The sequence below is a fragment of the Anastrepha obliqua genome, chromosome 2 (assembly GCF_027943255.1).
Source record: "Anastrepha obliqua isolate idAnaObli1 chromosome 2, idAnaObli1_1.0, whole genome shotgun sequence".
Lineage (NCBI taxonomy): Eukaryota > Metazoa > Arthropoda > Insecta > Diptera > Tephritidae > Anastrepha > Anastrepha obliqua.
The window spans coordinates 3,104,281-3,132,009 of record NC_072893.1 but is presented as its reverse complement, the minus strand read 5'-3'; the positions used below and the strand labels follow the sequence as shown (position 1 = coordinate 3,132,009).

General features: G+C 36.0%; 1 protein-coding gene across 6 annotated transcripts; it reads left to right on the top strand.

The window, feature by feature from the left end:
• The first annotated feature begins 348 nt into the window (after nucleotides 1-348).
• Nucleotides 349-27,729, top strand: LOC129237915 (uncharacterized). 6 transcript variants are annotated; one of them, XM_054872898.1, is made up of 17 exons: nucleotides 349-387; nucleotides 1,331-1,673; nucleotides 9,577-9,671; nucleotides 9,741-9,847; nucleotides 9,926-10,030; nucleotides 14,225-14,326; nucleotides 14,395-14,572; nucleotides 15,619-15,838; nucleotides 18,376-18,575; nucleotides 18,640-19,167; nucleotides 19,227-19,368; nucleotides 19,432-19,536; nucleotides 19,602-19,670; nucleotides 19,748-19,806; nucleotides 22,339-22,362; nucleotides 22,940-23,072; nucleotides 24,601-27,729. In XM_054872898.1, exons 3-17 carry the CDS (start codon nucleotides 9,577-9,579, stop codon nucleotides 26,632-26,634), a joined length of 4,101 nt encoding a protein of 1,366 aa, XP_054728873.1. In that variant the 5' UTR covers nucleotides 349-387; nucleotides 1,331-1,673; the 3' UTR covers nucleotides 26,635-27,729. The 6 variants fall into 6 exon arrangements, with proteins under 6 accessions (XP_054728873.1, XP_054728872.1, XP_054728870.1 ...); XM_054872897.1 differs by having other exon boundaries at nucleotides 366-438; XM_054872895.1 differs by having other exon boundaries at nucleotides 373-387; nucleotides 1,317-1,673.

Below are 27,729 nucleotides of genomic sequence, written 5' to 3'. Positions count from 1 at the left end.
ACCGAACGCCTCATACGCTGCGTAATGTACCACATGTCATTTGAGGGAAGGCCATTTTCTCTCAAGAAAAATTTGTATCACATTTAAAGAGTAAATGTCAATGTACAAGAAAATTGTGCAATAATGGCATAATGGTATCTTGTATCTCATTAAAATTGTATGAAGTACGTATACATATCATTATTGGCAATTTTGATAAACCTTTCTGTACATTTGCCATTTTTGACTTATCTTCGTCTTGCAGGAAAGCGACATGCTAAATTGAGCAGCCAGAGAGAGCGCATAATATCTGTCATGAGCGGCGAGCAGCCGTGAGTACAGTGAAATTTCACTTTGCATTTCATATTATTTTGGATAGTGGTAACGAAGAGAGTAGATGTGCTGTCTGTGAGTGGCTATATTTCTATGGCTTGTGCTTTGTGTTTAGTATTAATTTTCGTGCGTGCTAAATAGTCCATGACTTGGTCTAAATATTGAAAAAATTTATATATAATATATATATAAAACATCTGTTTCATCGAATAATTGAAAATATATCCATCTGAAAACTCCTTTTGTTTCAAAAATCCTTGTGAAAAGTATGGGGATGCGGTAGCTAATTCACATTTTCAAAGTAGTAATGTGTCTCTGACGATTACATACTTGGGCATGTATGTATGTATGTACTTGCTGGCCATCGGCATTGCTGCAGAAGGCATTGTTTGGTTGCTTTCGCTGATGCTGTCGTGTTTGACGCCAAAGTTGACGTTGACGCTGACTCCGCAGTGCCGAATGATACACAAATTTGTATCGTAGTCGATGCCAGCGCGCGTTGCAAAAAATTTGGAAGTGATAAAAGCAAAATATGTATGTGTATGTTTACAAATGTGTGTGTACCCATGTGCATATATTTACACATGTATATATAGTAAATAAAAAGTAAAACAAAAGATAAATTCAGTTCACTCAAGTCAATTTAATTGAAAGAGTTACAAAAGTGAAATGGTACTTGAAATCGCCAAACAGATGCAAAATAGTAGCATGGCGAATGGTGCGAAAATGCGATACATGTCGCACAATCAAATTTAAATTTGTGTCATTAGTGCATTTTACATTTATCGATCGAATTCTACTGTTGGCCCACTGCTGGTAGTATTTGGTGTCGGACGCAAGGAGTCAAGTGACGCGTATATGTCAGTGCCCGTCCCTGTATTTATACGACGCCGGTGCGTCCTATACATTCAAACAAACTATCTGTATATTTATGGTACATTCATACACATCCACATACATATAAACATACATGCTTACATACACAATTTATTTTTACAACACAGTAGAGTACTTTTAGTGTTAAAATTTTTGGTAAATGCGAAATGGCGCAAGCCTTGCACATACATACATACATATGTATGTAGGTAACTGGCTCCGATTTTTAAACAAACTACGGATTGAAGAGTGTTAATTGCCAGTTCCTGGACATTTAAAGAGTTTGAAGTGGAATCTAGAACCAGCTTATGCCAAAAAGGAAGAAATAACGTTAAATAAAGTGGCTGACACTGCAGCTAATGCCACCCACAAGCGAGCTACATATTTATCTGCACCGCAATGATAGTCTCTTCAGCTTTTTCACAATTCATCAGCATCAGTGCCACCTGCTTTCAATAACCGAGTGCTTCTAAAATCAATCTAAGGTAATTGGTTTTCAATCAAACATACAAACAAATGTATTATTCGCAATGTAGCTAATCCTACGCGTAAACACATACACATATAAAAATATTTCTGTGGTCACAAACAATAACCGCTCAAATGGTACTCGTTTAACTAAGCTTTCCAGTTAAATAAGTTTAAACGCCCAATTTGGCAGGCTTAAACTCAGTTTAAAAAAAGCACATACATTTTGCAATATATACTCTATTTACATATCTACATATAAACATAAAGCAATAAGTTGTTATTAGTGCTTTCACATTTAAAGTCTGAATCTGGATTCGTGTCGCCACATCCCTGAGCGTGAAAATTGAACTAATAAAAAATTGTTTTTCGAACGCCGATATTCGTGAGTGTGTGAGTAGCAGAATTTGAGCGATTATATAGTGTTTGTTTTTTGCGAATTTGAAGGTAAATCCAATATTCAGAGTATTCGCACAATGCTCCTCTCGACTACCCAACCAGATTTTTCATCTCCGAAAAGTGTATTTTCAATTAATTTATATTTTGGTGTTTAGGTATTTAAATCTTAGTCGATAGTTACTCTACTTTCCTTTGTAAATAGTCTGTAGGAAACTTGTGTGCATAGACTAAGTAAACAAATAATTAATTATTACAAATTAGTACAAATAATTGATTATTACTCCCTATCCTGCTACCAACGGTAGATGCCGCATCGAATTCTTTCAGAGCTGTGTCGTTTGAATACATTCGCACAACTTCACCTAGGCAGTGAGTTCGAAGGTATTTCAAGTTGCTTCCTGATATTTCCTATTTATTATTTATTGTATGCGTATGTCTGAACCCGCCTTAGCAATTTGGCTCCAGTTCAACAAAGCGCGCTTTTGGTGCTTTCCTCAAATCCAAGAAGGGGTTCGGGTACTTTTTCCCCCGGGCCCGGAGTTCTCCGATGGGCCCGGACTCGAGATTGTACGTATTTATATGAATTAGATATTATTGGAAAGGGCCCGCATTTGAAATTTTCCCCCGGGGCCCGGATATGCTCTCTACGGCCCTGGTTCAAAGTATCACTATTCAATAATGAGAATTTATCTTGGCCTTCAAATCAGTATGTAACCTTTAAACAAAGTTAAATTTATAACTGGCAACTAAAATGTGAACGCATCCATTCGCTTCGCTTCTTTATCCAGTTTAGAAGAGGCAAAAGTCTCAATGCGATTATTGAACCCGACGATATCAATACTAATAAGTCGATTTATTTTTCTGGGAATTTCACAAAATACTCATGAAAAAAGATTGAATACGATTTTAAGCAGTCCGATTTCATTGCAGTTGGTGCATATTGCCGCACGCAATTCGCGTTCATACATTCGTTCGACCATATTTCAATGACTCGGCAGGCAGTCCATCGGCTTATGCGGCTATTTAATGTATTCACCACTCACGATATTCAGTGAATAGTTCCTTATGATCAGATAATGGGAAGCCGGTTCCAAAGTCCCCAATGTTCCCAGAACATTGGCAACTAGATCACCATTTTTATTCCTGCATGGATTTGCTTAAGTATTAAAATTTATGCTTTTTTTTTAAGTAGCGCCGATCCATTTTGCAAAGGTAAGTGTTCGCTGATGTCTAACGACTTGCTCTGTGGCGCTCACACTGTTTAAGTCGTGGTGTGTAAAATTTATTGCCAAAATTTGTGGTTGGAATGTAATAAATTGTATCTGCTATAAAATACATATGTATATGTATTTATGAAGTTAAGTGCATATGCAAAAAGGCAATGATAACCTTATTCACGGGTCAACTATGCAAGCCGAACATAAAGTTTGTGCACTACAGAATGCCACCGGAGGGGAATTGCTTTCGACTACAGATACATACCTTCAGTTTTGCTGAAGAAATATTTTTAACTTTTCCCAGAGTGGAAAAATCAACAAAGCAATGTCTTGCAGATTTGAGTTGATGGGATCTACCCCCATCCAGGTGATAGACTGTTCACTAGTCAGGGCTAGTTTAGACAGGCCTAGGGTCCGGCATGTGAAGGCACCACGCACGACACTAACCACCTTTTCACATGCCCTTTAAAACCCACTCATCTAACACCTCTCTCCTTTTGGATCCAACCTGTCGAAACAGCATGTTTCCTGGGCCTACCTTTAGATGAGCCTGACGAAGATGACAGATGATATACTCTACTCTGACGGGGCTTCTATTACTGCTACAACAACAACAAAAACAACCCCCCCATCCAGATCCCTTATTTGACAAAACACAAACAATAGGAAGTTAAATAACAAACAGAGGAATTCAATAAGACCGGAGACTTTCTTTTATAAATAAAACAAAACAAAATTTGAAAAAACGTTTTTTTTTATCTCATCTTTTTTTTACGTATGAAATACAATATCCGTTAAATACCTACCACGACTCCTATGGTAGCACAGGATGCCATACCTAAAATTTTTCATGAGTTTTTTTCATAGTTCGGGCTATATAGGTTAGGTTATGGTGGTAGTCGGTCTGCACGACCAACTCACTTAGACCTCACAGGTCCGTTATGATACCACTGTGCTACACGGGAACCTCATTCATCTTCCTTCGTGGAACCATTTCGTGGCTCTTATGAAGCGTAGTATTGATGCCAACCCCACGCCAGACAGTTCTGTAAGAGAATTAAAAAAGTATTTACCTAGACAACCTGCTCTGATTTTAGCTAGGGCTGGACAATTGCAGAGGAAGTGCTCAACTGTTTGTTCCTCTTCCTCATCTCTGCAACTTCTGCAATATTCATGGGAGAAGACTCCTAGCCTCGAGGAATGCCTGCCAAATAGCCAGTGACCGGTTAAGCAAGCCACGACCTTCGAGATATTGTCTCTTGAGAGACTAAGCAATTCCTTTGTTCTTTTCTTGTTTATTTGCGGCCATAGTAGCCTAGCTGTTAGACACGTATCTTCATTTTTATTATTATTTTTATTATTAGTTTACTCGTGGCCATGGGTACTCCAATGGTACTTTTATCACTCAGCAGTTGGAGAGCGGTAACCTTTCTGGCTAGCTAATCTGCTTTACAGTTTCCCTCAATATCTCTATGTCGCGGAACGCAAATAAGGCTGACCTTGAATACGTCACTAATATCATTTAGAGCTGCCCGGCATTCCTGTGCAACCTATATATCATTTATAATGTGTATGTTTCTGTTCTTCAGACCAGAAGTTCGTTGTGGTCAAACCGTAAATATCGACGGCCATTTGACCTCGTTGTTTGGTGAGATAATGAGTCCTGGGAGCTCCATACGCAAAAAGACAATTGTTTCATGCGCTGTGAGACAAGGGGCACCGCCCGCACATTATAGAAGTCCATGTTATCTACTTCAGATCCTAAAAAATTTGTTATCATAATAATGATATCGTTCATCGTTCACAGTAAAAGAGTTATCATTTTCGACGAAATACCTACGGTCCGATGATTCTATCAACCTGAAAACTATACCATGCGTATACTTTTTTCTTGAATGACATTTGGATTTTCTGTACCCTAAATCCGGCAGTTTTGCTAGTTAACGTATACATCATTTAAGGGAAAATGTGCCTTATCGCTTATCACGAAATTTTTATAAAACGCTCCATGACAAAGTTTGCCAGTTTGAAAAAAATTACCATATTACAATTAATTGCTGTCAAAGATATGCATCACCATTGAACCACCCTATATTTTCATGCAAGGAATGAAATTTCATGTGGATTAGGGTGGTGTGCCTTGCCCCAGTATAATATTCGCCCAACTATATCCTGCATAAGAGTTAGCACCACTATTTTTCAATAACTCAGACGGGAGCCCTCTTCCGCAACGCTGTTGTTTTCTTATTATACAATAACCCATTGTCCATTTCAATTCGCCACTTATTTACTCACTTAATATCTGATCTGTTCCCTTAGCATAGAGTTTGTATGAGAAAGCAACAACAAACTTAACATCAAGTAGAAGTGATTGGAATCGACCTGAAGCGAGTTCGTTTATAGCTGCTTAGCTCGCACGCAACTTTTTTTGATCAGTACTTCCAATAATTTACTAAATTTATTATAAATATTTACTGTATGTATATATTTTATTTTGTTCATTTTGCATGATCGCTCTGAGGTTCTCCACAACTCTTTTCCTCGCCAGCTATAAACCAAATACATCAGTGCTGCCAAATACATATGCAACCAGCAACTTCATTTGTTGTTACGAGTATACCCGCGCACCTGTACCCAAGGGTATTATAATTTTGTTCACATAACAGTTGCATGCAATAGCATAAAGGAATCGAGATAGATACACTTATTTAGTGAGTCTTTGTCTTGCGGAAGCTACATATTCTTAGGGAATGGCCTTTTTGTTTTATCACCCAGATAATAAAGACTGCAATGCACCGTTTAGTATCCAGTGAGAGTTCGTAAGGTCTCTCTATCGGTACTATACGCTTTGCCTGCCTCTGTCACGGACTTTCCATTCAGTGTCGTATGAATTCCACGTTCTTCGATTTCTGATTCATGGAATCTAGCTATCATGACCTTCATGTCCTGGTACCCAGCTCAGTAAAATAGTGAAGATTTCTATGAGTTTGTTTGATTCCAAAAATTAACAACCAACCCAAATTAAGTTTTATTCAAATCTGCGCGTATATACAAAGTTTGGTCCGAACTGAATTTCGTCTCCCTTACTTGTTTTATTCGCGAATTGCTAAATGGTTGGCGAATCGAAAGAAGGTATTGATTCCTTCCGCCCCAACTGCAGCGGCGAATTATTAATTATTAAGTTCAAGCGCACTCCGTCACGCAAACTTGAATGGTTGCCTGCCTGTCTTCAATAAGCCAACTTTTAGTTATATACTCGTACATTCTAAACTTAAGGTTTGCAATGAAGGTGCAACTGTAATATTAACGGAACGCAATACCCGCGTGCATGGTGAAATCATGCTCTACAGATACCGATTATGCCCTTTGCGTAAAGTCTGCGCTAAAACCAAAACTGGTTTGAATGCCGTATAACTTTTACACGTTCATTTTATTTGCGATGCATTTAGTACAGTTAAAATCATTTTTTAATATCGTCTGATCGTAATGATATGCATATTACTTATAAATAGCCATTTATCTTCTAAAGCTGCCTGAGGTATGACTAGTTAAATGTGCAAAAAGTCAAAGTCCATCTAAGCAAAGTGTCGGAGTAAAATTAAAATTTCTGATTGGAAATTGCAGGGTTCGGAGAAAACAGTTGCAGTTACTCAAAGTTACGCCACATTGGCTCCGCTTGTTGGAAAAATTAAAAACTCGTTTAATAGAACGTCAGCCCTTCCCTTTATGCCATTTGTTTGGCATGATGATTATTATTATCGGCACATCCCTTTCGCTAAATTTGATTTTAAATGTGGGTATCTTAAAATACGAATTTATTCATGTAAAAAGAGTTTTGAAATTATAAATAATTATAAAGTTATTGATGTTTTCAATTTTCACAGTTGCTGTAGGTATCTACGGTAATTTCTGAGAAATCTTGATGAAAAGTGGGTATCTAATTCAAAATTTTTTTCTGTAACTCAGTCGGAGTTGTTGCTTTCATGCTGGTCGAAAATAACGTATCTACACTGCAGGTTACAAATACATTGTTTTAAAAAGTATTCTTGATCGTTTCAGTCCTACGGCCGCTTTGTTTCTAATTTGAACGTTCATATCTACGTTCTTTGTTAGTAGTAAATATAGTAAAAATGCTAAGCCTTTTTTTCATCCTAATAAATATTTTCGCTGCCATACCTTTGCTCTAAGTCGTTTCTTTCACTACGATTATTTCTGAGTGTGGCAGTCAAGAAGTAGATGCAGCATTATTTCTAGCAAACTTAATTTTTAATGTGGGATTTTTAGAACTACTTAATTATACTGTAAATATAATCGTGTTTGTTGAATAACACTGTGTGACAAAAAAAAAATTAAATATACTTTTATGGAGACCTAGCACAACTTGTGGCTGTAGAAAAACTAAACAAAATGGTATAGGAGAAATTTCCAATACACCCCCAAAATCTCATTTTATGGCCATAAAACCGTTTTTCAGTAGGTTGATGTGAAGAATCACTCCTAACTTCGCCAATTTCCATCCGATTTCAAATTTGTTTTTTAAGTTCGAAAGAAAAAAAACAAGACTTTTTCACAGTGTGTTGACAATTTTTCTGAAATGACAACTGACGAGACTGTAGGCGGAAGTATTTGGATTTTTTTTATTTTTTCTCTATTTTTTCAACTTTGACATAATTTTTACGATATTATCCGATATTAAGGATTTTTTTTAGTACACTACTGTTATAGTAAATTTAATTTTGCGTCGAATGAGCTATATTTGACTGTAATTGAATTAAAATTAATATAATAGAGTTGTATGAGTTTTAAGATTTTTTTTTTTTTTTACTAATTTGGTATGCGTTTCGAAGCATGAAAATGATAACAAGTGTCATTATAAACACATAATATTTATTGGAGTATTGTGCAGTGCAGCACTGTATGGTATGGTACGGTGCAGTACACAACGGAACTGGTTCCAAACTAAAAAATGCATTGGAAACAGCCCTTTGGAGTTTAGTATGGTACGGTACATTTGTCATTCTCTTCATCAGTTTTGAATACTTCTCTGTAAGAAATTCGACCATCATCATTCATCTGAAGTCGTCATCAACTAAATTCCATTGTTTAAATCGAGAAGCGAGCGTTTCAGATTGTCTTCCCGATAGAAGTAAATCACGAGAAAGGTCCTGAAAATCTGAATTTGATACAATGTGTCGTTCTGAAGACTTAGAACCAGACAGAAAGTATGCTTCATCATCAGGTTTATTGTTATCAGTTTGATCGTCATCAGCAATGAGTTGAACTTCCTTCAGTTCCTGCAGTTGAGTCAATCATATCATCCAAGACTACGGGGTTCTTAACAGTTGCAACATCAGCATACTTTATATGCTTTCGAGCTTTATAATGATGACCGTTTACGTCCGTTTTATAAAAATAACAATCATCTGGTTTATGATAAGGATGATGATGCCACATCATCGGAGAATATTGAGAAATTCGACTTTTCTGGCAACGTTTTGATTTCTGTCTCTTGAATATCAATGAAACAAACAATAAAACTTTAACTTTTTAATAAGGTTAAATTATACTAACAAACTTCTTTTGTTAATCAATGTACAGTATGAACTTAGGTACACTTGGGTGCTTTTTCATATTTTCATTGAAAAAAAATGTGCTATAATATGTCAGATATTTTCGTAAGTTCTAACCAGTTCCACGTCCTTATTCCCATTTAGCGTAAAGTTATACCTTCATACCAAATTAGTAAAAAAAAAATGAAATCTTAAAACTCACACAACTCTATTAATTTTAAATCAAGTACAGTCAAATATAGCTCATTCGGCGCAAAATCAAATTTACTATAACAGTAGTGTACTAAAAAAAATCCTCAATATCGGATAATATCGTAAAAATTATGTCAAAGTTGAAAAAATAGAGAAAAAATAAAAAAATTCCAAATACTTCCGCCTACAGTCTCGTCAGTTGTCATTTCAGAAAAATTGTCAACACACTGTCAAAAAGTCTTGTTTTTTTTCTTTCGAACTAAAAAAACAAATTTGAAATCGGATGGAAATTGGCGAAGTTAGAAGTGATTCTTCACATCAACCTACTGAAAAACGGTTTTATGGCCATAAATCGAGATTTTGGGGGTGTATTTCCAAATTTCTCCTATACCATTTTTCTTAGTTTTACTATACCTACAAGTTGTACTAGGTCTCCATAAAAGTATAAAAACACTGTCGCACAGTGTAATTTTACTTGCCATTCGGCAATTGTACAGCTTTCACAGTTTAATTTAATTTAAATCATTAATTTTTGCTTTCAGATGCCTGGACTCGTCGTGTTTAGACGGCGCTGGTCAGTAGGCTCAGATGATCTCGTAGTACCAGGAGCTTTTTTGTTGACTACGCATCTTATTTGGTAAGATATATGCATACACATTTAGTTAAATGAGTAACTGAACTTTAACATTTTTGCTTTTTTATAAAGTTTTGTAATAGTGTTGCTGTCATTATTGGTCTTCGAATACAACCTTGCGATTCTAAACTTGAAGTTACTTTTCGCTCTGCAGATCTGTTATTTGATAATATTATTTTGTAAGTATTCATGTGGATATACGATTTGCTTAAAATAATTTCTACCAATTTTTGTACATGTTGGATATCGCAACGAAGGCTCCGTTTGCGTTGAATCTGGCATCTGTGTTATATCTATGCGGGGTAGTATTTTGGACTCTGCCGCCCGAACATCGATCAACCTTTGGATATATCTAAAAAGCAGTAAGTGTGCATATCCATACATACATACATACATATATTCATACATGTATTCATATGTATGATAAATCTGTGCTGTTTCCATATGTGACCAATGTCGGTGTGAGTAATAGAGCCGTCACAATGGGCCCGTTGCGGCAACGAATTCGACTGTCAGCAAAATAGATTATGTGTATTTGAGACAAATTCGGTACAAATTGCCATACGTCATGTCGAAATGCACAAAAACTTACAACTTTGCCGTACGGCAAGTGCGGCGAACATGACATCTTTTTAAAGAATAACAATTTTGTATCGCGCGAAGTTCTATCGATGCATGGTCGCACTAACCGTCTACGACTATCATAAATTCTATTAAAACCCTCTTTCGTTTCAATAACCATTAATGTTATAATATATTTCACAACCGGCAAAAAACTTTTTATACACAACGAAATATAATATTTGTTTTAATAACATCTGTTTTTTACATGCAGCAATACTTTCATTCTGGCAACACATCAGTCAAATGGTTTGCCGCAACAGTTGCAACCCACCCATTATGACAGCCGGATTTACATTGTGTGATTTTTTGTGTAACAGTACGCGGGTTTGGTCCCAACGAAAGAACTGCCGGATTTAATACATTTTAAGAAGGGAAAAGCATAAATGAAAAATTAAGGGGGGAGCCTGGATTATGAAGTCTAAAAATTGCATCTCTTTGCGATTTTTTTTTTAAGGAAAAAATTAATTTAGCACTGCAAAGTTTTTTCTATCTTTTAATGGACATTTAAAAAGTATAAAAAATTTTTGTACTGGTTAAAATAAGTTGAAATAATGTTTAACATAGAAATTAGTAGAGCGCTGCAACGCTTGAGTTTCCAACTAGCGGAGAAGATACAGCTCGTAATAATCATGATTTTTTATTCTAGATGAACTAAGAAAACTGAGAGAAATTCCCAAATTTGGACTTTTTGGAGGTTTTCAAGAAAAAAATGACTTTCTATAAAAAAAAAATTCACTTCAACTTGGTATAAAAATCTTGAAAAATTTTTTTTATATATTTTGTTAGTTCAAATAGAAGAGAATTTAATACTGAAGGTAACAAGCTATGATTTATTTCAAAAGGTTCATTAGTTTTTTTTCATTCATGTACGCCAATTCAAAGAAATCATAAAAATGAAAAGTCGAGAAAAGAAGATAAAGTTTGTACTATAGCTGTCCGGTCACAGCGTAACTACCTAACGCTCGCCTACCTTTGGCTTTATATCTACGGGAATATTGAGAATTAGGCTCTGTAGCTTTGTGTGAATATTCTGAAATATATTAGGAATCGCTTAAAACGAAAAAAAAAATTGATTTTTTTACCTTATAAACCAGGCTCCCCCCTTAATAAAAGCAAAAAATTTTAAATACACCAAAAAAATTATGTACAACTGAGAAAAATCCTTTGTAACTTTGGCAATCTTTTCGTAAATATTTATCGCAAATTATTCATTTATTCCCACTTTCATATCCACAACAGAAAGAAAGTTACAGATATTTTTTACTAACAACCTGCCTTCAATAGCAAAAACCTCTTCTATGCGCCACTTGCCCGCTCGTTATTTTTATGCTTGATTAACTTGACGAAAAATCTCCATGTGAAAGCAACAACAAAGTTATAGAGTAAGATTCCCCGCTAGCGAGTACGGTTATAACTCATAAAACTGGTATTACTCACTACCTCACAAACAAATGTAATTTTAAGCAGCTCTATTCCAGTGCTGCCAAGATGTGTTCATTTATACCAGTTGCTTCATCTATTCGCCAGTTGCTAACGCTTGGAGAAAAGAATAGGCCTCAAGTAATTCTTTTCAAAATATGTAAGTTATGATAGATGAGCTTATCCGAAATTACTCAACACTTAAAGCGTGGCACAGGGAGCGATAAAGTTTCATATGCTTATCAAGGATGATAGATTACCAGGTTTGGCCATCAGCTAATGTGAAAAACCAAATTGTACGAATACCTTCAGCTGACACGTCACATGGGACTCAACAGCAGAATTCTCCGCCCATTTCACACAGATTCACATTCGTTGTGCAGTTGTCAACGAAGCAACGTAAGCGTCGACTGTGTTATTTTTTCGTATATCAGCAACATAATATCAATTGTTTCGTAAACAAACCGTTGTCATGATCAATGTGATGTCAGCCCATAAGCTGATTCTTTTAAATTCGCTGAAAGTCGGTTAACGGTCTGATCTTCTGAGAGTCCACACCTCTAAAAATTTGTTCACCATGTATGCACCTTGTGCCACTGAACACTTTTAATAGTATGATAAGGATATTCATCTAAACGCTTAAATCCCAAGCACTTAAACAACCTCAGAAAACCGCTGTCGATATTTATATGAAAGGTGATTTACACAAATTATGTAAGTTTAAGTGCCAAATTTATTACAGAAATATTTCTGGAAGTTATTCATAAAACAGAGGGTGTAGGTAAATATTTATATTTCAGGGTTTCGTAAATTTAGGCATTTAGATGAGCACCCCTCATGATGCAAAGAATAATGAGATGGCGCCCATCGTGGTCCCGTTACTTTGCGCTCAGCGAATTTGACAACTAGTTACGTGATTTTAGCTCCAGTATGGCCAGATTACCATTTTCGTAACTTGATTTATCATTTTTTTTTTTGTTATTTTTATTATTTTTTGTCTCGGAGTTTTAGTTCATTCCACATGACATTTTTCTAGCCTATTCTAATTAAAGGAATGTTTATAATTTTGTAAAATATACATTTTTTAATAATTATTTAAATAATTCACTCAGTTTTATTTAGCTTTACTTTTTTTTAATATCTGGTGGCATTGCCCGCGATTGCCGGTGTTGTTGGTGTTCTTCTGCTTTCGGCAGTCAAATCTCTCTCTCGCTACTGCAGAGTTGCCTAGCTTTGGATATACAAACGCACTAAATGCCCATTTAAAGAAAATAAAACACGAAATTTTTATTGAATTACTCAAAGAACTTTGTATGCGTGACAAATTGTCTGTAGAATGTGCGTTTTTTTTAAATAAATGTGTTATGCTTATGTACAATTTAATTTGAGTTTTTTTTGTTAAGCGAGACTCTTTTATTAAGGGAACGACTTTTTTGCTATATTTGAAGTTATGTAACTAGATAAGGTACTCTTTCTGTAAAAATGTCAGTATGGTTTCTTTAGTATTTTCTGGTATTTTGTTGCTTATTTTTACTATGAATACACCTCTTGATGCTCTATGTCTCACTAAGGATTGATGACCGGAAGAAACGATTACATGGTTTTAATTCGCATTCAATAAATTCAAAGGCTTTTTAAAATGTGTAAAAAGGTTTTCAATCTTAAGAAGAGTTGAGAGATAGGCATTTAATATTTTTGCATAACCTTAAACGGAGCCAAAAATTAAATTTGCACTTTCAAATTATCAAATTTTATAGGAGTAAAAAAATTTTCATTAGCACTAAAATCTTCTCAGAGTGGCCTTTTTTAAACTTCTTTTGTATAATAATACAGTTTTTTTTAACCTAAAGTTTCGCTAGCCTTAAATTAAAAACAAAAAGAAACAAACACCAAACTTAAAAATTGTCGCATTTTCGGTATAAAAAAGCACTAAATTTATTGCGAAGAGCAAATGGTTGGCAATACTGCACAACTCAGCAAACGTGACGTCACGTACGCTCTGATGGGCGCAATCTTGTTTCTATCATTCTTGAGCACCCCTTATGTACTTTTACAATATACTAGTCAAAACCAGACCCTCTTTAGTTTGCCGATAAAGTAGAGTTGGAAGTGAAGTATTTATTCTTACGCTTTGCGCAAAACTAAAAATAAATAAATTTTTTGGTTGTCCGTCCCGAAAGCCGATGCGCAAATGCGTATTTCAACGCAGATTTAATCACAATATTTCAGTGACTGACAATGGACTTACTTTATTCCTCTTCTCAGAACATGTTTCCACTGATTGCAGACAGCCTGCAAATACTTGATTAAGTAATTTCGCTTGCTGGTCTTTTCGGACCCATTATTATAAATTATTTGATTCACAAACACACCTAATTAAAGTCTCGCACAGCACAGATTCATTTGTAAATATGTATACTTATATATATTAATATAACGCATATTCGTACATACACGCGTATGTGTCTTTTTGAATTATTAAAAAGCGATTTCGTTTTTTTCCTTCCCCATAGTGGTAATATTTTTTGATATTACGTGGCTGGTATTAGGTACGATATGGTTGACAAACTATTATTTTGATGCACCCATCGATGAGGCCAAGAAGATCTTCATGGGTAATTATTATATAATTATTTCATTTTTAAATAAAGCGTATTTCATATTATTGCGATTTTGTTCACAGCCACCGTAATTTGCAATTGGGCATTGGTGTTCATAACTCTTATTACCATTTGGTGCACATTCGATGCTGCCGGCCGTTCATGGGTCAAAATGAAAAAGTATCAAAGGTCAATGAGAGAGACTGAGTCTCGCTTCAATTACAAGCGCAGCAACAGCATGAACCGTAATTGGCGCCAACGGTCAGTTCTTATCTAGTACAATAATATATAGTACAGTGTGCGCCACCTAACGTTTGAAATTTGAAATAGCTTTTAGTGAGAAACCAATGTTTTTTTTTTGTTTTCAATGTAAAATTTTTTATTTGAAAGTACAATCCTTACGGTTAATTATATATGTATATATATACATAATTGACGCATACACCCTCTTTGGGTACTTGGTCGAGCTCTTCCCCGTATTTGGGGTGCGCGTCTCGATGCTTTTCACAAATGCAGGGATCTACAGCTTTAAGCCGACTCCGAGCGGCAAATTGTTTGTTGAATGAGAAAATGCAGAAAAACGCACTGAGATTTGCCACTCTTTGTCGAGGAGCGATTAGAAAAAACTTTCTCTCAATTCGTGTTTTGTGCCCGGGGTTTCGACCCATTCGACCCTCAAGCCATTCGGCTACAAGGGTTGCCGATTAATTATGGAGTAGTATTTCACTGAAATGATTCCATGACTGCTCCTACAAGAGCCGTTGCGATGAACCCAATTTTTCAGCACATTTTCGATTGAATGGAACTACGTTTGGTCAATAGCTGCATTAATTTCATTTTTTTGTGAACGCAAAATGTTGCTGGATGAATCGCGAAATATTTATCTTTAATGACTCCTCACAAATAACAATCCAAGGGAGTGAAATCGTAGTGCTGGAAATGAACTTAGTCGGAAAAGCTGATTTTTCGGTAGAAATGATTTTCTTGCAGTTTCCGAAGGTGAATCACCATTTCAGAAGTACTTTTTTTAATATTAATGTTATTGCTGAAGCGTAAATGGACTCATTTCGAAAACCGCAGATGTTAACTTAATTTTCTGTCTTAATATCAATGAATTTAGGTTGACACATTAAAAATGAGCAGTGGTTAAAGTTTCAAACGTTGGATGGCCCACCCTGTATGCACTTATATATTTCCTATGAAAGTTCTTATTTTTTAATAGTTCTTATTTACTTATTAAACATATAGTGCATACATATCTACTCACATACATATACCTATGTAAATTTTTTTCTAAATTATTGTAGAAAAGTGATGCGTGCGTATCAAGACAGTTGGGACCACCGGTGTCGTCTACTGTTCTGTTGCATGGGTGGCACAGATCGCAATCGGAACTCCTTTACCGATATAGCCCGCCTGCTTAGTGATTTCTTTCGGGAACTGGACGTGGTGCCTTCAGATGTTGTTGCAGGCTTAGTGTTATTGCGAAAGTTCCAAAGAATAGAACGCGAAGCCGTTGTTCGTCAGGTAATTTTATTGTAATGCAGTTATTGCGCCCATTCAAAGGAAAAATGAAGGTATAGCTGGCTGGGTCTCAATTGTTTTCTTTTTAGCATTTACTCGCCTACAATATGTGGGGTCTTTTATTTATTTATTTTTTTCTACTAATCAGATTTTAAATTGTGGGTGGTAACTTTAGCCAAGTATTGTGCGTGTCTTATCTTTGAATGCATTCTCGCTATGATATACAATTAATTGTAGCCTCATACGTGGCATATACACATTTGACAGGGGACTAGGCCGAGATTCTCCTCCAATGTGTGGTTTCTGTTTTATTGGTTTCCATAAAATGGAACGTTATTATTTCAATATTTCATTTCCGGAGTGGGGTTTGAACCTATGAGACACTACCGGTATGTAATGCGCAAGCCGTCCCACCTGAAAAAATGGTAGTAAATAAAGTCTCATTTAACGGTCTCAGTATTCATTTATTTTATTTTATAAAGCCATATATGTAATAAATGTTGGTTTGCATCAATGTGTGTTTAAGAAGGATCTGGTTTGATGTTGCACCATAGTTTCAAAAACATCATCCGAGGGGAACACAAATATGAACAATCAACCAATGCTAGCCATCTCATTTTTAACATACAGTAGGTTCTGTTTTTATGCGGCTTTTTTTTATGCGGTTTTGAAATAGTGCGGTTTTTTTTTAAATTACAAAATGCATGTCGACCTATGGGGAATTGTACATATAAACAAGATTCTAAACCAGCTAAGCAAAAACTCATCACAGATTGCATCAGAAATGCTAACCCTACAAGTATAGAAGATATATAAAGATATAATTTTCAAAGATACAATATTTTGTTTATGCGATTTTATTTAATTATTTCAGATTCATGCGGTCTATGGAACGTATCTATAGTAATAATATGGGACTAGTGCCCTTTTTTATGCGATTATTTCAGATTTATGCGGTTTTAGCATTTGAAACGTATCTATAGTTTTACTATAGAACTAGTAGCTTTTTTTATGCTGTTTTTTCTTTATGCTGTTTCTTGCGGAACGTATCTACCGCATAAAAACAGAACCTACTGTACTCGTATATAGGTGAATCTAATACTACAAAATTTAAATGGTAAATGTAAGAACAAAAGTTCCTTTAAGAAGGAAACTGAAGCTTACGTAGCAATACATGGGATGAAATAAAAATTTAAACAAACTGATTGGAGTTATGAAAATCGTCATCTATTTGTTTCTTCTGCTAGAAGAAACATAATAAGTTATAAATCGATCTGTCATCGTCGAACTCAACTAGCAGTAAGACCAGGAAGATGAGTAGGTTTAAGGGAGCATGTGAAGAGGTGATTAGTGTCATGAGGGGTATGTTCCCATGCCGGCTATATATGCCTAATACTCTAAGGAAAAGTGGAGTTAATGTGTCCAAAGACATGATTCGAAGTCGTTTACGCGAAGAAGACCTCAAACTCCGGAGCAAAGAAACTGCTGCTTTCATTATCACACTCACACATTGAAAAAATACTTGTCCATACAAGGGCTAAGGCATATTCAGAACGGAATTGGACAAATGTAATATTCACATATGAATCTTGCTTTTGAGCCAATAGTTGTATACGTCGATCCTGGTGTTCTGCTGATAATGGACAACTTCAACGAACTGTTAAGCAACCGAGAAGCAACCTCTCCGAAAAAGGATTTGGCCGTTTATTTGTATGCAGTTTTGATGAATAAAATTTACCAAAAAGTATTATTACCGTCAACTACGAAGATGTTTGGAAGAACTAGCCAACCTTGGATTTTACAAGAAGACAATGATCCCAAGCATCGAAACGGAAGGTGTGAAGAGAGGAAACAACAAAATGGGATTAAAATGTTGGAGTGGCTTACATAGTCGCCTGATACCAACTCTATTGAAAAGGTCTGGGCAATAGTTCAGCGAAAGCTTAAAATAAGCATAACTATTTTCAAGAAATACATAATACTTCTGACGAAAGAATTGAAAAAAAGTTTCTTATTCAATAATGTTATCAATATATTTTGAGCAAAAATAACTTCAAATAATCTTTTCACTCTTCTAAAATGATTTTTGTTCGTATTGCAAATTTCCCCCAGGACGAAAGGCCTAATTATATTGCAATCGACAAAATTCGACGAAAAGTTAGGTTAGGTTAGCCTGGTTGGCAACAAGCCACGCATAGATACCAGATGGAGACCGACCTCTATGAATACCGAAAGTAGACATCATGTAGGATGTCAGCGCTTTTGGCATTCGACGAAAGGGCTAATTATATTTCAGTCAGTATCAGAAATATCAGAGCCTGAATTATACCTCTAAGTAAATTTGTACGGAGTTCAGACCAGCGTGTGTTCGGATTGCCGAGATGGTACTGTAGAAACTTCAATGTACCGTCTTTCGGAATTTGAGCTTAGCTGTCCTGTGAAATTTAGTTTCATGGGTATGCACACTTATTTATCGATAAGCGCTTATGTATTGCTATTGCATTCCAAATCTCTTGTAATTTTTTCTTTTTTGTATTTAGCGGAAAAATGGCACGTACGAGTTCTTGAGTGGTGTGCCAATTACTGACCGCACTCAGTTCCTAGCTTTAAACGATGCAAAAAACTACGATTTCTTCCAAACTATCATACACTACATGCATTTCGCTCAGGGTGCCTACGGCTGGCCAATGTACTTCATAATAAACCGTTCGAAAATGTATAATTTGCTACCTGAGTTAAAGTGAGTAAATAATTACTTTTGTCTCTACAAATATTCATATGTATATTTTTTGTTTGGAATTTAGATGCTTTACTTGTTGTTGCCGTCCCCAAACTGATACGCCCCCTATTATACAGGACAACTGTTGTTTTTGTAATTATGCCGCCCTAAAGAAAACTTTGCAAGTTGGTGATATAGAAATCATCTACGCCACCTACCATGTTGATGTGGGTGAGACGCCGTTTTTCGTGGCTGTAGATTATACTCAAAAGAAAATTGTAGTGAGCATACGTGGGACACTCAGTATGAAGGATATACTCACCGATTTAAACGCAGACGGGGAAGTGCTGCCACTCTCACCACCGAGAGACGACTGGCTGGGCCACAAAGGCATGGTGCAGGCAGCTATTTATATTAAGAATAAATTAGAGGAAGAAGGACTGATCGAGCGTGCGTTAAGTCGTAATCGTGATAAGGGAACACACACATTTGGATTAGTGTTAGTGGGCCATTCACTTGGTGCCGGAACTGCGGCTATATTAGCCATACTCATGAAAGCAGATTATCCGTCGTTACAGTGTTTTAGTTACTCACCACCAGGTGGGTTGCTCAGGTAAGCGACTGCTTTAAAACATTCATGACCATGCAATGAGTATATTTTTTGTTTTAAAGCATGCCCGCGGTGGAATATACAAAATCGTTTATCACATCCGTTGTGCTGGGGAAGGATGTCGTACCTCGCATCGGCTTACACCAGATGGAAGCTTTGCGTGCTGACTTAATTAACGCTATCCAACGAAGTGTTGATCCCAAAGTAAGTAATCGTTAAACAAACTTCTGGTGACATACTTACAACTCTGCACATTTATGTTTTTAGTGGAAAACAATATCCTGCTCTGTTATTTGCTGTGGCTGTGGACCCGAACCCACATCTGTTGTTGAGATGTCCGGCAAAGACACCCATATAAATCAATACCAAGAAGTAGGAGAGATAATTTTTAATAATATTTTAGCACTATTTATTTTACAATTTTTATGGCTTACTAGCAAAGAGACTCAGCACGTGCAACAAGTGCGCATCCAACGGACAGCTCTATTGCTTTGACATTACACCAGGTAAGCACGAATAAAACTCATGCATATGTGAAGCACAAATAGTAAATGAAATATTTTCTTCTTCATTTACTTTTAAGCCACTATACCCGCCCGGGCGCATAATTCACATAGTGCGACATCATCCGAAACCAGAAGAGTAAGCTTCTCTTTTATTTATTGTACATCTTTTCAATATGTCATGTGTGTATGTATTTGAGCTTTATTGCCGGCGCGTTTGAATTTTGGAAGAGTTTTAAAAATTTTAAGTTTGAGCCATGAGTTTTGGGAATAACGTTAGCATTCATTTTCTCTCTGGTCGGAACTCAGACTGCACTCAGTCTGTTTCATTACTTTTGGATTTATTTTCATCTGTGTTATGCCCACTCTATTTGTGATTATTGCGTGTTAAAGAGATATCTTGGGCGTTACAGATGTTTTTCTCTCAACACATTTTGCCCAAAAGCTTCATATCTAATCCTAACGAAGACGAGGCAGGCGTACATGAAGTGTTCCGCCGTCTCATTGACTGCCACTGTAGCAATACTCCAAAACAACTTGTTTTATTTATTCAGTCTATTGAACACACAAAAACTTCTTACAGAATTATTACTAAATTTATATAAGAGCTACAAAATGGAGTCCCGTAAATTTTTAAAAACATCCATTGAAAAGCAAAATCAAATGGTACATTGTTCGAGATCATGCTAAGTTCGTTTATACTCGAGGCGTGGGTAATAGGGGTTTTTTAAAGGAGTAATTAGTTTTGCGGCCGTCGTAGCCGAATAGCTTGGTGCGTGATTACAATTAATTCGGTGGTGCGTAGATTAGAATCTCCGTGCATGACGCAAAACCATAGCGGTCGCCTCTCGGCAGGCAATGGCAAACCTCCGAGTGTATTTCTGCCATGAAAAAGCTCCTCATAAAAAAATATCTGTCGTTCGGAGTCGGCTTGAAACTGTAGGTCCCTCTATTTGTGGAACAACACCAAGACGCACACCACAAATAGGAGGAAGAGCTGGGCCAAATACCTAACAAAAGCCTACGCGCCAATTATTTAATTGTAAAACATTTTTTAACATTTAAAGCAAGACAAGTTTTATTGTACCAAAAAATGTAGTTAATCTAGTTCAGTCTGATGCTGCACTGAACTCTAAAGTCTTCAGTATATAACTCAAAAATTAGCCTCGTAAAAGAAATTACTTATATTGCTGACGAACAGAATAAAAATAAAGGCCCTAATATACTCCCTTGTGGGACCCCAGATGACGCTTTTAAAGGCTCAGAAGCTCCCCTTCTATTGTGACTAAAGAATACTTATTACGTAGGAAAGATTTAATTTATCGCAACAAAAAAAATAATAATAATAATAATAATAATGAAACCCCAAGTACACTAACTAACGTATTAAAATTGGACAGTGTTTTCTGCTATTACAAAAACAACAATACCATCAATAATCAATTGCGCATATCGTCCATTGTTAGGTCAGAACTTACTGTAGATTACCGAGAGATACGTTGTTCAATAAGTTTTGCGGTTAGATAAGAAAGCACAATTTTGAAATACAGTTTATTATTCATTATAGTCTCCCTGCACATCCAACGAGATTCCAATTCATGAACTCCATCCCATCTTTTTTCCCCATCAGCTGGTCCAAAAGGTTTATTGTTTTACCAGTTTGCAAGTAATCCACAAACGAAATTCCTTTTGCATTCCAAAAAACTGATGTTAACACCTTCTTGGGCGATTTCTGAAGACGAACTCCTTTTGGTGCCGAAGAACCAGGTTCACACCACTCTTTAGCCTCTTGTTTTGATTTAGGATCATGCTGATAGATCCAAGTCTCATTCATGGTAATGAATCGGTGCACAAGATTCATTTTATCCTTTCGAAAACGCTTCAAATGTTGCTGAGAAAGTCGTATTCGAATGTGCTTTTGTTCCATTGTTGCGAATGCGGCACCCATTGCGCACTCAGCCTTCTGAAATCCAATACTTCAGTCAAAATATTGTTTAGACTGCCCAATGAGATTTCCAGGGTTCTACTAAAACTTTTCCAATCACTCGACGGTTTTCCAATACGATATCCTGTATTTTTCTACGATTTCTGGTGTTGTTGCTGTTTTTGAACGCAGTTTGATTTTTTTCTATTGCAGAAAATACTGTGACACGTCGGTACTAAATGTCTTGTAATCAAAGAATGGATTGTCGGATTAAAATGAAACTTCACAAACGTTGGTATGAAGAGTTTACCAATATAACCCTCTGTTATCGAACCACAAAACTTATTGAACAACCTAGTATTAGAGAGTTCTGGTCGTCGTGAGGGAGTAAATTGTATGTGTGTATTATTCGGTTATTTCCGGAATCCATAAACCCATTGTGAAATATTAATGATCAAATAATAGAAAATATCCTTTCTAATGTTCGCCCCTGAGCAGGCTATGAAAAGGCTACTCTTCGGATCTTAGTAATGCTAAATTTCGTCATATTCGAAAAAATTACGAATTCGTAAAATTTTGTGAAATTCGAAAACAATGGTAGCCGACGACTTTGTATTACTACTACAACAACAACAACGACTTTAACAAAATATAATATATGTATTTTGATACATTTTTCGTTTTTTAAGTAAATAATTAATTTGCATATGAAACGGGTTTCAATATAATAGTTTATTAACATTTCAGGCAAAAGTACGACAGCGGTTGGAGGTAGGCAAAATTCACCATCGAAAACTAGCCTGTAGTGCTTCCATCTGCACCCATTTATTGTACAAGTGCATGGCTATAACTTATGGCATGATCTCTGTATTATACTGATTTGAAGAGCCCTGTTCGTATATAAAAATAAAGTTGCATATACATAGTATACATTCATATATATGTATGTATGCATAAGTATTTGAAATTATAATAGTTTTTGACGATATTACCCACTTTTAATGCCTATTTTTCGTCCATTATCGAAAACGATGATTTGTAGAGTTGCATGATCTCCAAGCATGAAATACATACGAATATTGTGTATAAGTATATGTGCATTATGGCAGAAGAAGAGGAGTATGATCCCCTTACAATGAAAATGTATTTCCGAATTCCTTAAATAATTTTTTTAGCCACACTTGTTAGTCTCTAAATCTAGAAGTCTAAGCATGCATGTAAGCGTAAATAGTAAAGAAACTTCCTAAAATCTACAACTATTTATGCACATATATAGAAATAGATATACATATGTGTGTGTACATGTATATTGCAATTAAACATGTGAGTGTATTTTTTATGATTCCAGAAGTGTTCTAAAGAGTCATGAGCCGGTCTATCAGGCCATCTGGGCTGATACGTACGATTTCGATGAAGTTCTCATATCGCCGGTAATGCTGCAGGACCACATGCCCGACAAAGTATTGGCGGCGCTAAAAAAGGTAATTGCCGGCGCTACTGACGGTAGCAACACTTCGCTGTGTAGTACTGAGTCCTAGATGTTAAAAGTGAATTCTGATTTTAGTATTATATTAATTTTTGTAAAATGTATATGAAATTTTTAATTATTCCTTAAAGTCAAATCAAAGCTTGCCTTTTTTCGCCCTAGTATTATTGTTTACTTTGCTCTCTTTTTTTCACATATACCTACATTTAAGCCATTTGAGCCAGAGCTTATTGTTATTCAATTATAATAAGATACGAACATCACAGAAGGGTGCGATTTGCCCACAATTAATATATTTTTACGTTTTGAAGCTTTAATCAAAAGTAGAAACTAAAGTATTCGTTTTTCATTCAATTCAATTGTTTTGACTTATTTTTTATGTATTATTTGCCTATTTATTATATTTTGTAAAACGTTTCATTGTTTAGAAAGAACATATATTAATAAAGCCGTTATACACATTTGATATTTGTCGATTTCTTCCCCCCTACTCAAAAAAATATTGAACTGAAGGCATGCATCCGAATTAATCCTTAAAGCCGTTCTGCTTATTAATACATATGCACAGTTACATATACACATTTATGGCCGTTTCAACTGCAGCTGTAAACCACCTCTCATACATACATACATACATACATGTATTTATACACAACTCCAAACGCAGTTTGCTAGATTGCGATTATAAATATCTTCATATTTGGAACTTATTTGATTTATGTATGCACGTGTACTTGAGTGTAATTATATACATACATATATATATATATAAGCAATCCTTTAGCAGATCAACATTAACTGCACACAATTACTCGGCAGGTCGTGCGTAATAAAAATCGATCCGTAAAGGCATGCAAACCAGATCGTACTTGTAATGTCGATTCGGCAATATCCTCTCACATCTCTGCATCTCTTAATTGCGATACAAGGTATTATAACAAAAAATATAATCTGGTTATTTATCTTAAAAAAACAAAACAAAAAACATATTGTTTTCTTTTACCTATGTATGTATGTAAAATTTTATCTCTATGATACTATCCCTCGAATATACCAATCACTTGTTTCAATTCATTTTCGCATCTACTTATCGGAATAAGAAAACAAGCTTTTCGCTCTTACGCTTCAATCTATGTACTCAATAGTATACGTTTTCCTCTCCATTAACTTTTCTAACGCCTTTAAACCCTCCTCAACTACCAATTAGTATAAGGAAAGTGCGATGTTTGCCTATTGTGGTATACCAAATTATTTTCCATATAACACCCAACAAATCAACTAAATAAGCTAATATATCCTCCCTCTTCATTCACACTTAGTCTTTTGTACATACGCATGTACATATTTACTGCGACTTCACAGTGATTGTGTGCACGCCCGCTCCTTCGACTAATTGCTTATATTTTACATAAGATTTCATTACGATATTTCTTTTATTTGCTTTGTTTGGCGTTTTCGTTGGCTTTTTTGTTGTGGCAAAAAACAAAAAACTTCTTCAAGCAATACTTCGTTTTCTGTCATAGGTTGTAACCACGAGTGGACCGCGTAAACCGCAACGTCAAACCTCGAATGCCTTCTCCACCATATCCAACGATTGTAATCATTATGACTTCGATGTCGAACGTGTATCGCCTCTGGGCTCTATCGACCCGATAAGCATTTTAAAACTTGAAACCAACTTTAAACGACTGTCGCATAGTTCTTTTCCCAACATAAGCAGCTCTATCAATTTAACACCTACAACACAACACAAAATCTGTCATGAAACCTCTTTTGCCAATTTACAAGGTCCATTGGATATGCAAACGATAGGCACGCAATATTTTGCTGGACAAAATTCGAGTAAGACGTCATCTATTGCTGGCAGCATTTTGGGCCGAAGCCAGCTAAGTTCAGCTCAATACGACATATCAGTAGATGAGAGCATAACAACGGTAACGCGCCGAAGTCCTTCTGTACCGAGCGAAACTGCCACGGTGATCATAAATGATCCTGATCAATTACCCATTCAACGCTTAAAGGCTGTTGCTTTCGACATTGATTGCAATTCTAGTATACTAGTACAGTCGCCATCTCTTTATAATGCACCTAAAGGTATTTTACATCGTCAATATTCGGCACGCGTTGAGAAGCGGAAGCGTAATATGCCCATAACAGCATTGCGTAGGGCTTCGGACGCCTCACGACCAGTAGATTTATTGCATGATGACTGGCTCGGTTTGGCGCCGTTAGCTAGTCCAGAAACATTGTCTGAGATCTCTAGTATCTCGTCGCGCACAAGTGCTCCCATCAGTTTAGCTAACAGCATAGAACGTTATTTGCATAATTTAAATTTGAGCGGTGAGAGTGCAAACGGACGTGTCATGCTCGAAGACATATTCGAATCGCAACTGCATACCCCAAAAATTATGCGGCGGGCACCAAAGTTCAGTGAGAACCTGTCAACCTGCGCAGAGGATAGCCGAAATTTAGATCAATATAAACGTATGGGCCGAGTGTTTGTTACATTTCCGCCCATATTTGACAACGTTTATAATAATAACAATAATAACAATCAGCAGTCCAGCTTCGACTCGAGCGACGATAGTTACGAATCAGCGCAGAGTCTTAGTCGACTTCAGTCAAAACGTAATCCCACCACAGTACGTGAATCAACAGGCACCAATACGCTTCAACCGAAACAGAGTTCAAAATCCGCGGATCCATTAGATGGTGATACAACGGAACAAAGACAAGGTCAATATCCCATAAAGAAGTTAACTTTTAGTGATAGTGAAATTCTAAATGAAGATTGTTCGAGTCAGTGCCCCAATTGTCCATGCCACTTGGATGTAGGAACTGAAGTTAAAGTCGAGTGCTGCCAGCGCTTGGAACACAGCCAATGTTTAATGACGGTTTTAAACAAAGATGGAAACAGCGGATCAGCTGACACGACTTTTTATAGTGCCAACTCCTCCCTCGAACAATTCTCGACGCCGGGAAGAATGATGAGCCATAACAAAACCGCCTTTAATAGTAACTCCGAGTACCAAAGTGTCACCGAGGACACATTCAGCATACGACCAGGTGTTCTCGAATCACATTTTCCTGTATACGAAACTGATTCTCATCCAGTGCACCATAACGGGTCACAATCTGGTAATGCCTCCGAAATGCATGAAACTCCTAAATGTCCCTCATGCGATTTAGCACCCTCGACACAAATAAAACAAGATGTTATTGGTGGTCGAATACGCAAGAGGCTTTCATCCGAAGAATTTATATTTACTCGCAATGATGACTTTTCTTTGATTGCCCAATTGGGGGAGAAATCGAACAAACGTAAAGGTTGCGTCTATCCAGCGGGGAGTAATTGCAATATGCGGATAGCGCAACCACTGATGTGCACCAATACAGCAACAACGACTACTACAGCAGCCGCTGCAACAAAATCTTCACCAATTTTACAAATACAAAATTACTCAAACCAACTTGATTCACTATCTGTTTCGAGTCCCTCTAGCAAATGCCCTAGTCTAATACTTCATATAACTAATAGCGAAGAAAGTAGTGTCTGAAGCTCGTGGCAAGTACCTAATTAAATATATTAATATAATAAGTTTACATAGTATTAGTGCACGAAAGTATGTTTATAAGACATACAGTAGCCGCTCGTGTATGGGACCTATTTCAAACAGGCTTCGTTCACTCGAGTGCATTGTTGATATATTGGAGGCTGAATTTATATGCAGTTTCACTTATGCATCTTAGGTTGGAGAAAAATATTTTATCACATACATATGTGACATTTTAACAATGAATTACTAGTTTTTAAATTGATAATTTAATTTTAAAAAATATTGTAACTTATTTCGCAAATAGAGACTAAATATAATAATACTAAAAAATTATCTCTTAAACTCGGCGAAAACCGCTTAAGTGGTTAGCGCTGCAATCAAGAAAAAACAAATATTTTAACTTAAACTGAATGAGTAAAGTTTTTTTTTGTTTTTTTTTTATGTACCTCGCAGTTTTTATTTTTTAGTTTTTGTTCTTGTTGACAACCACCATTAACTGAATATTAACCTCGGAGCACAACTAAGAAATATAATTAAATAATTTAACTGCAAAAGCTGATAATTTCGTGACACTTTCATCTTCTTATAAGGAAATAAGAACTTCTTCTTTTTTGCTTTAAATTTGATACATGAGTCTTATGCGAAAAAGTCCTTTATATTAATTACAAAGGGGAAAATATTCTCTTGAATCAAATACTGCAAATAATCAGATGATAATGCACACATGAAAGAGAGGTCGAGTTCACTCTTTAGAACCGGCAGTTCAAAATTTGTCAGTATGTATGTTTTTGTTGACTCTTTCGGATATACAAGTGAGTGTCTATGTAACCGAGCGTCTACTGTATTTAGATCTTGTACAGAATCCTAAAATTGTATTTTTCGGCCGAACCTGAGGAGCTCTCCAGTTAGTGAATCATCAACACTTGTGCATTGTAAGGAACGAAGTGCAATACAAACCAGCTATACAACTGTGATCAAAAAAAGAAAAACTGTTTTTATTATAAAATGAGATGTGTTGTAGTATTTGCTGTAAACAAGTATGATTGGTAAATAAAGTATCCTCAAGCAGTCGGCTAAAGACGTTTTGATATTGAA

Bases quoted from the DNA above. Each gene is read 5' to 3' on its own strand.
- LOC129237915 (XM_054872898.1), top strand. From the start codon at position 9,577: ATGCCTGGACTCGTCGTGTTTAGACGGCGCTGGTCAGTAGGCTCAGAT. The intron at 9,672-9,740 runs GTAAGATATATG...TTTTTTATAAAG, and splicing joins TTGACTACGCATCTTATTTG to TTTTGTAATAGTGTTGCTGT. The intron at 10,031-14,224 runs GTAAGTGTGCAT...CCTTCCCCATAG, and splicing joins TTGGATATATCTAAAAAGCA to TGGTAATATTTTTTGATATT.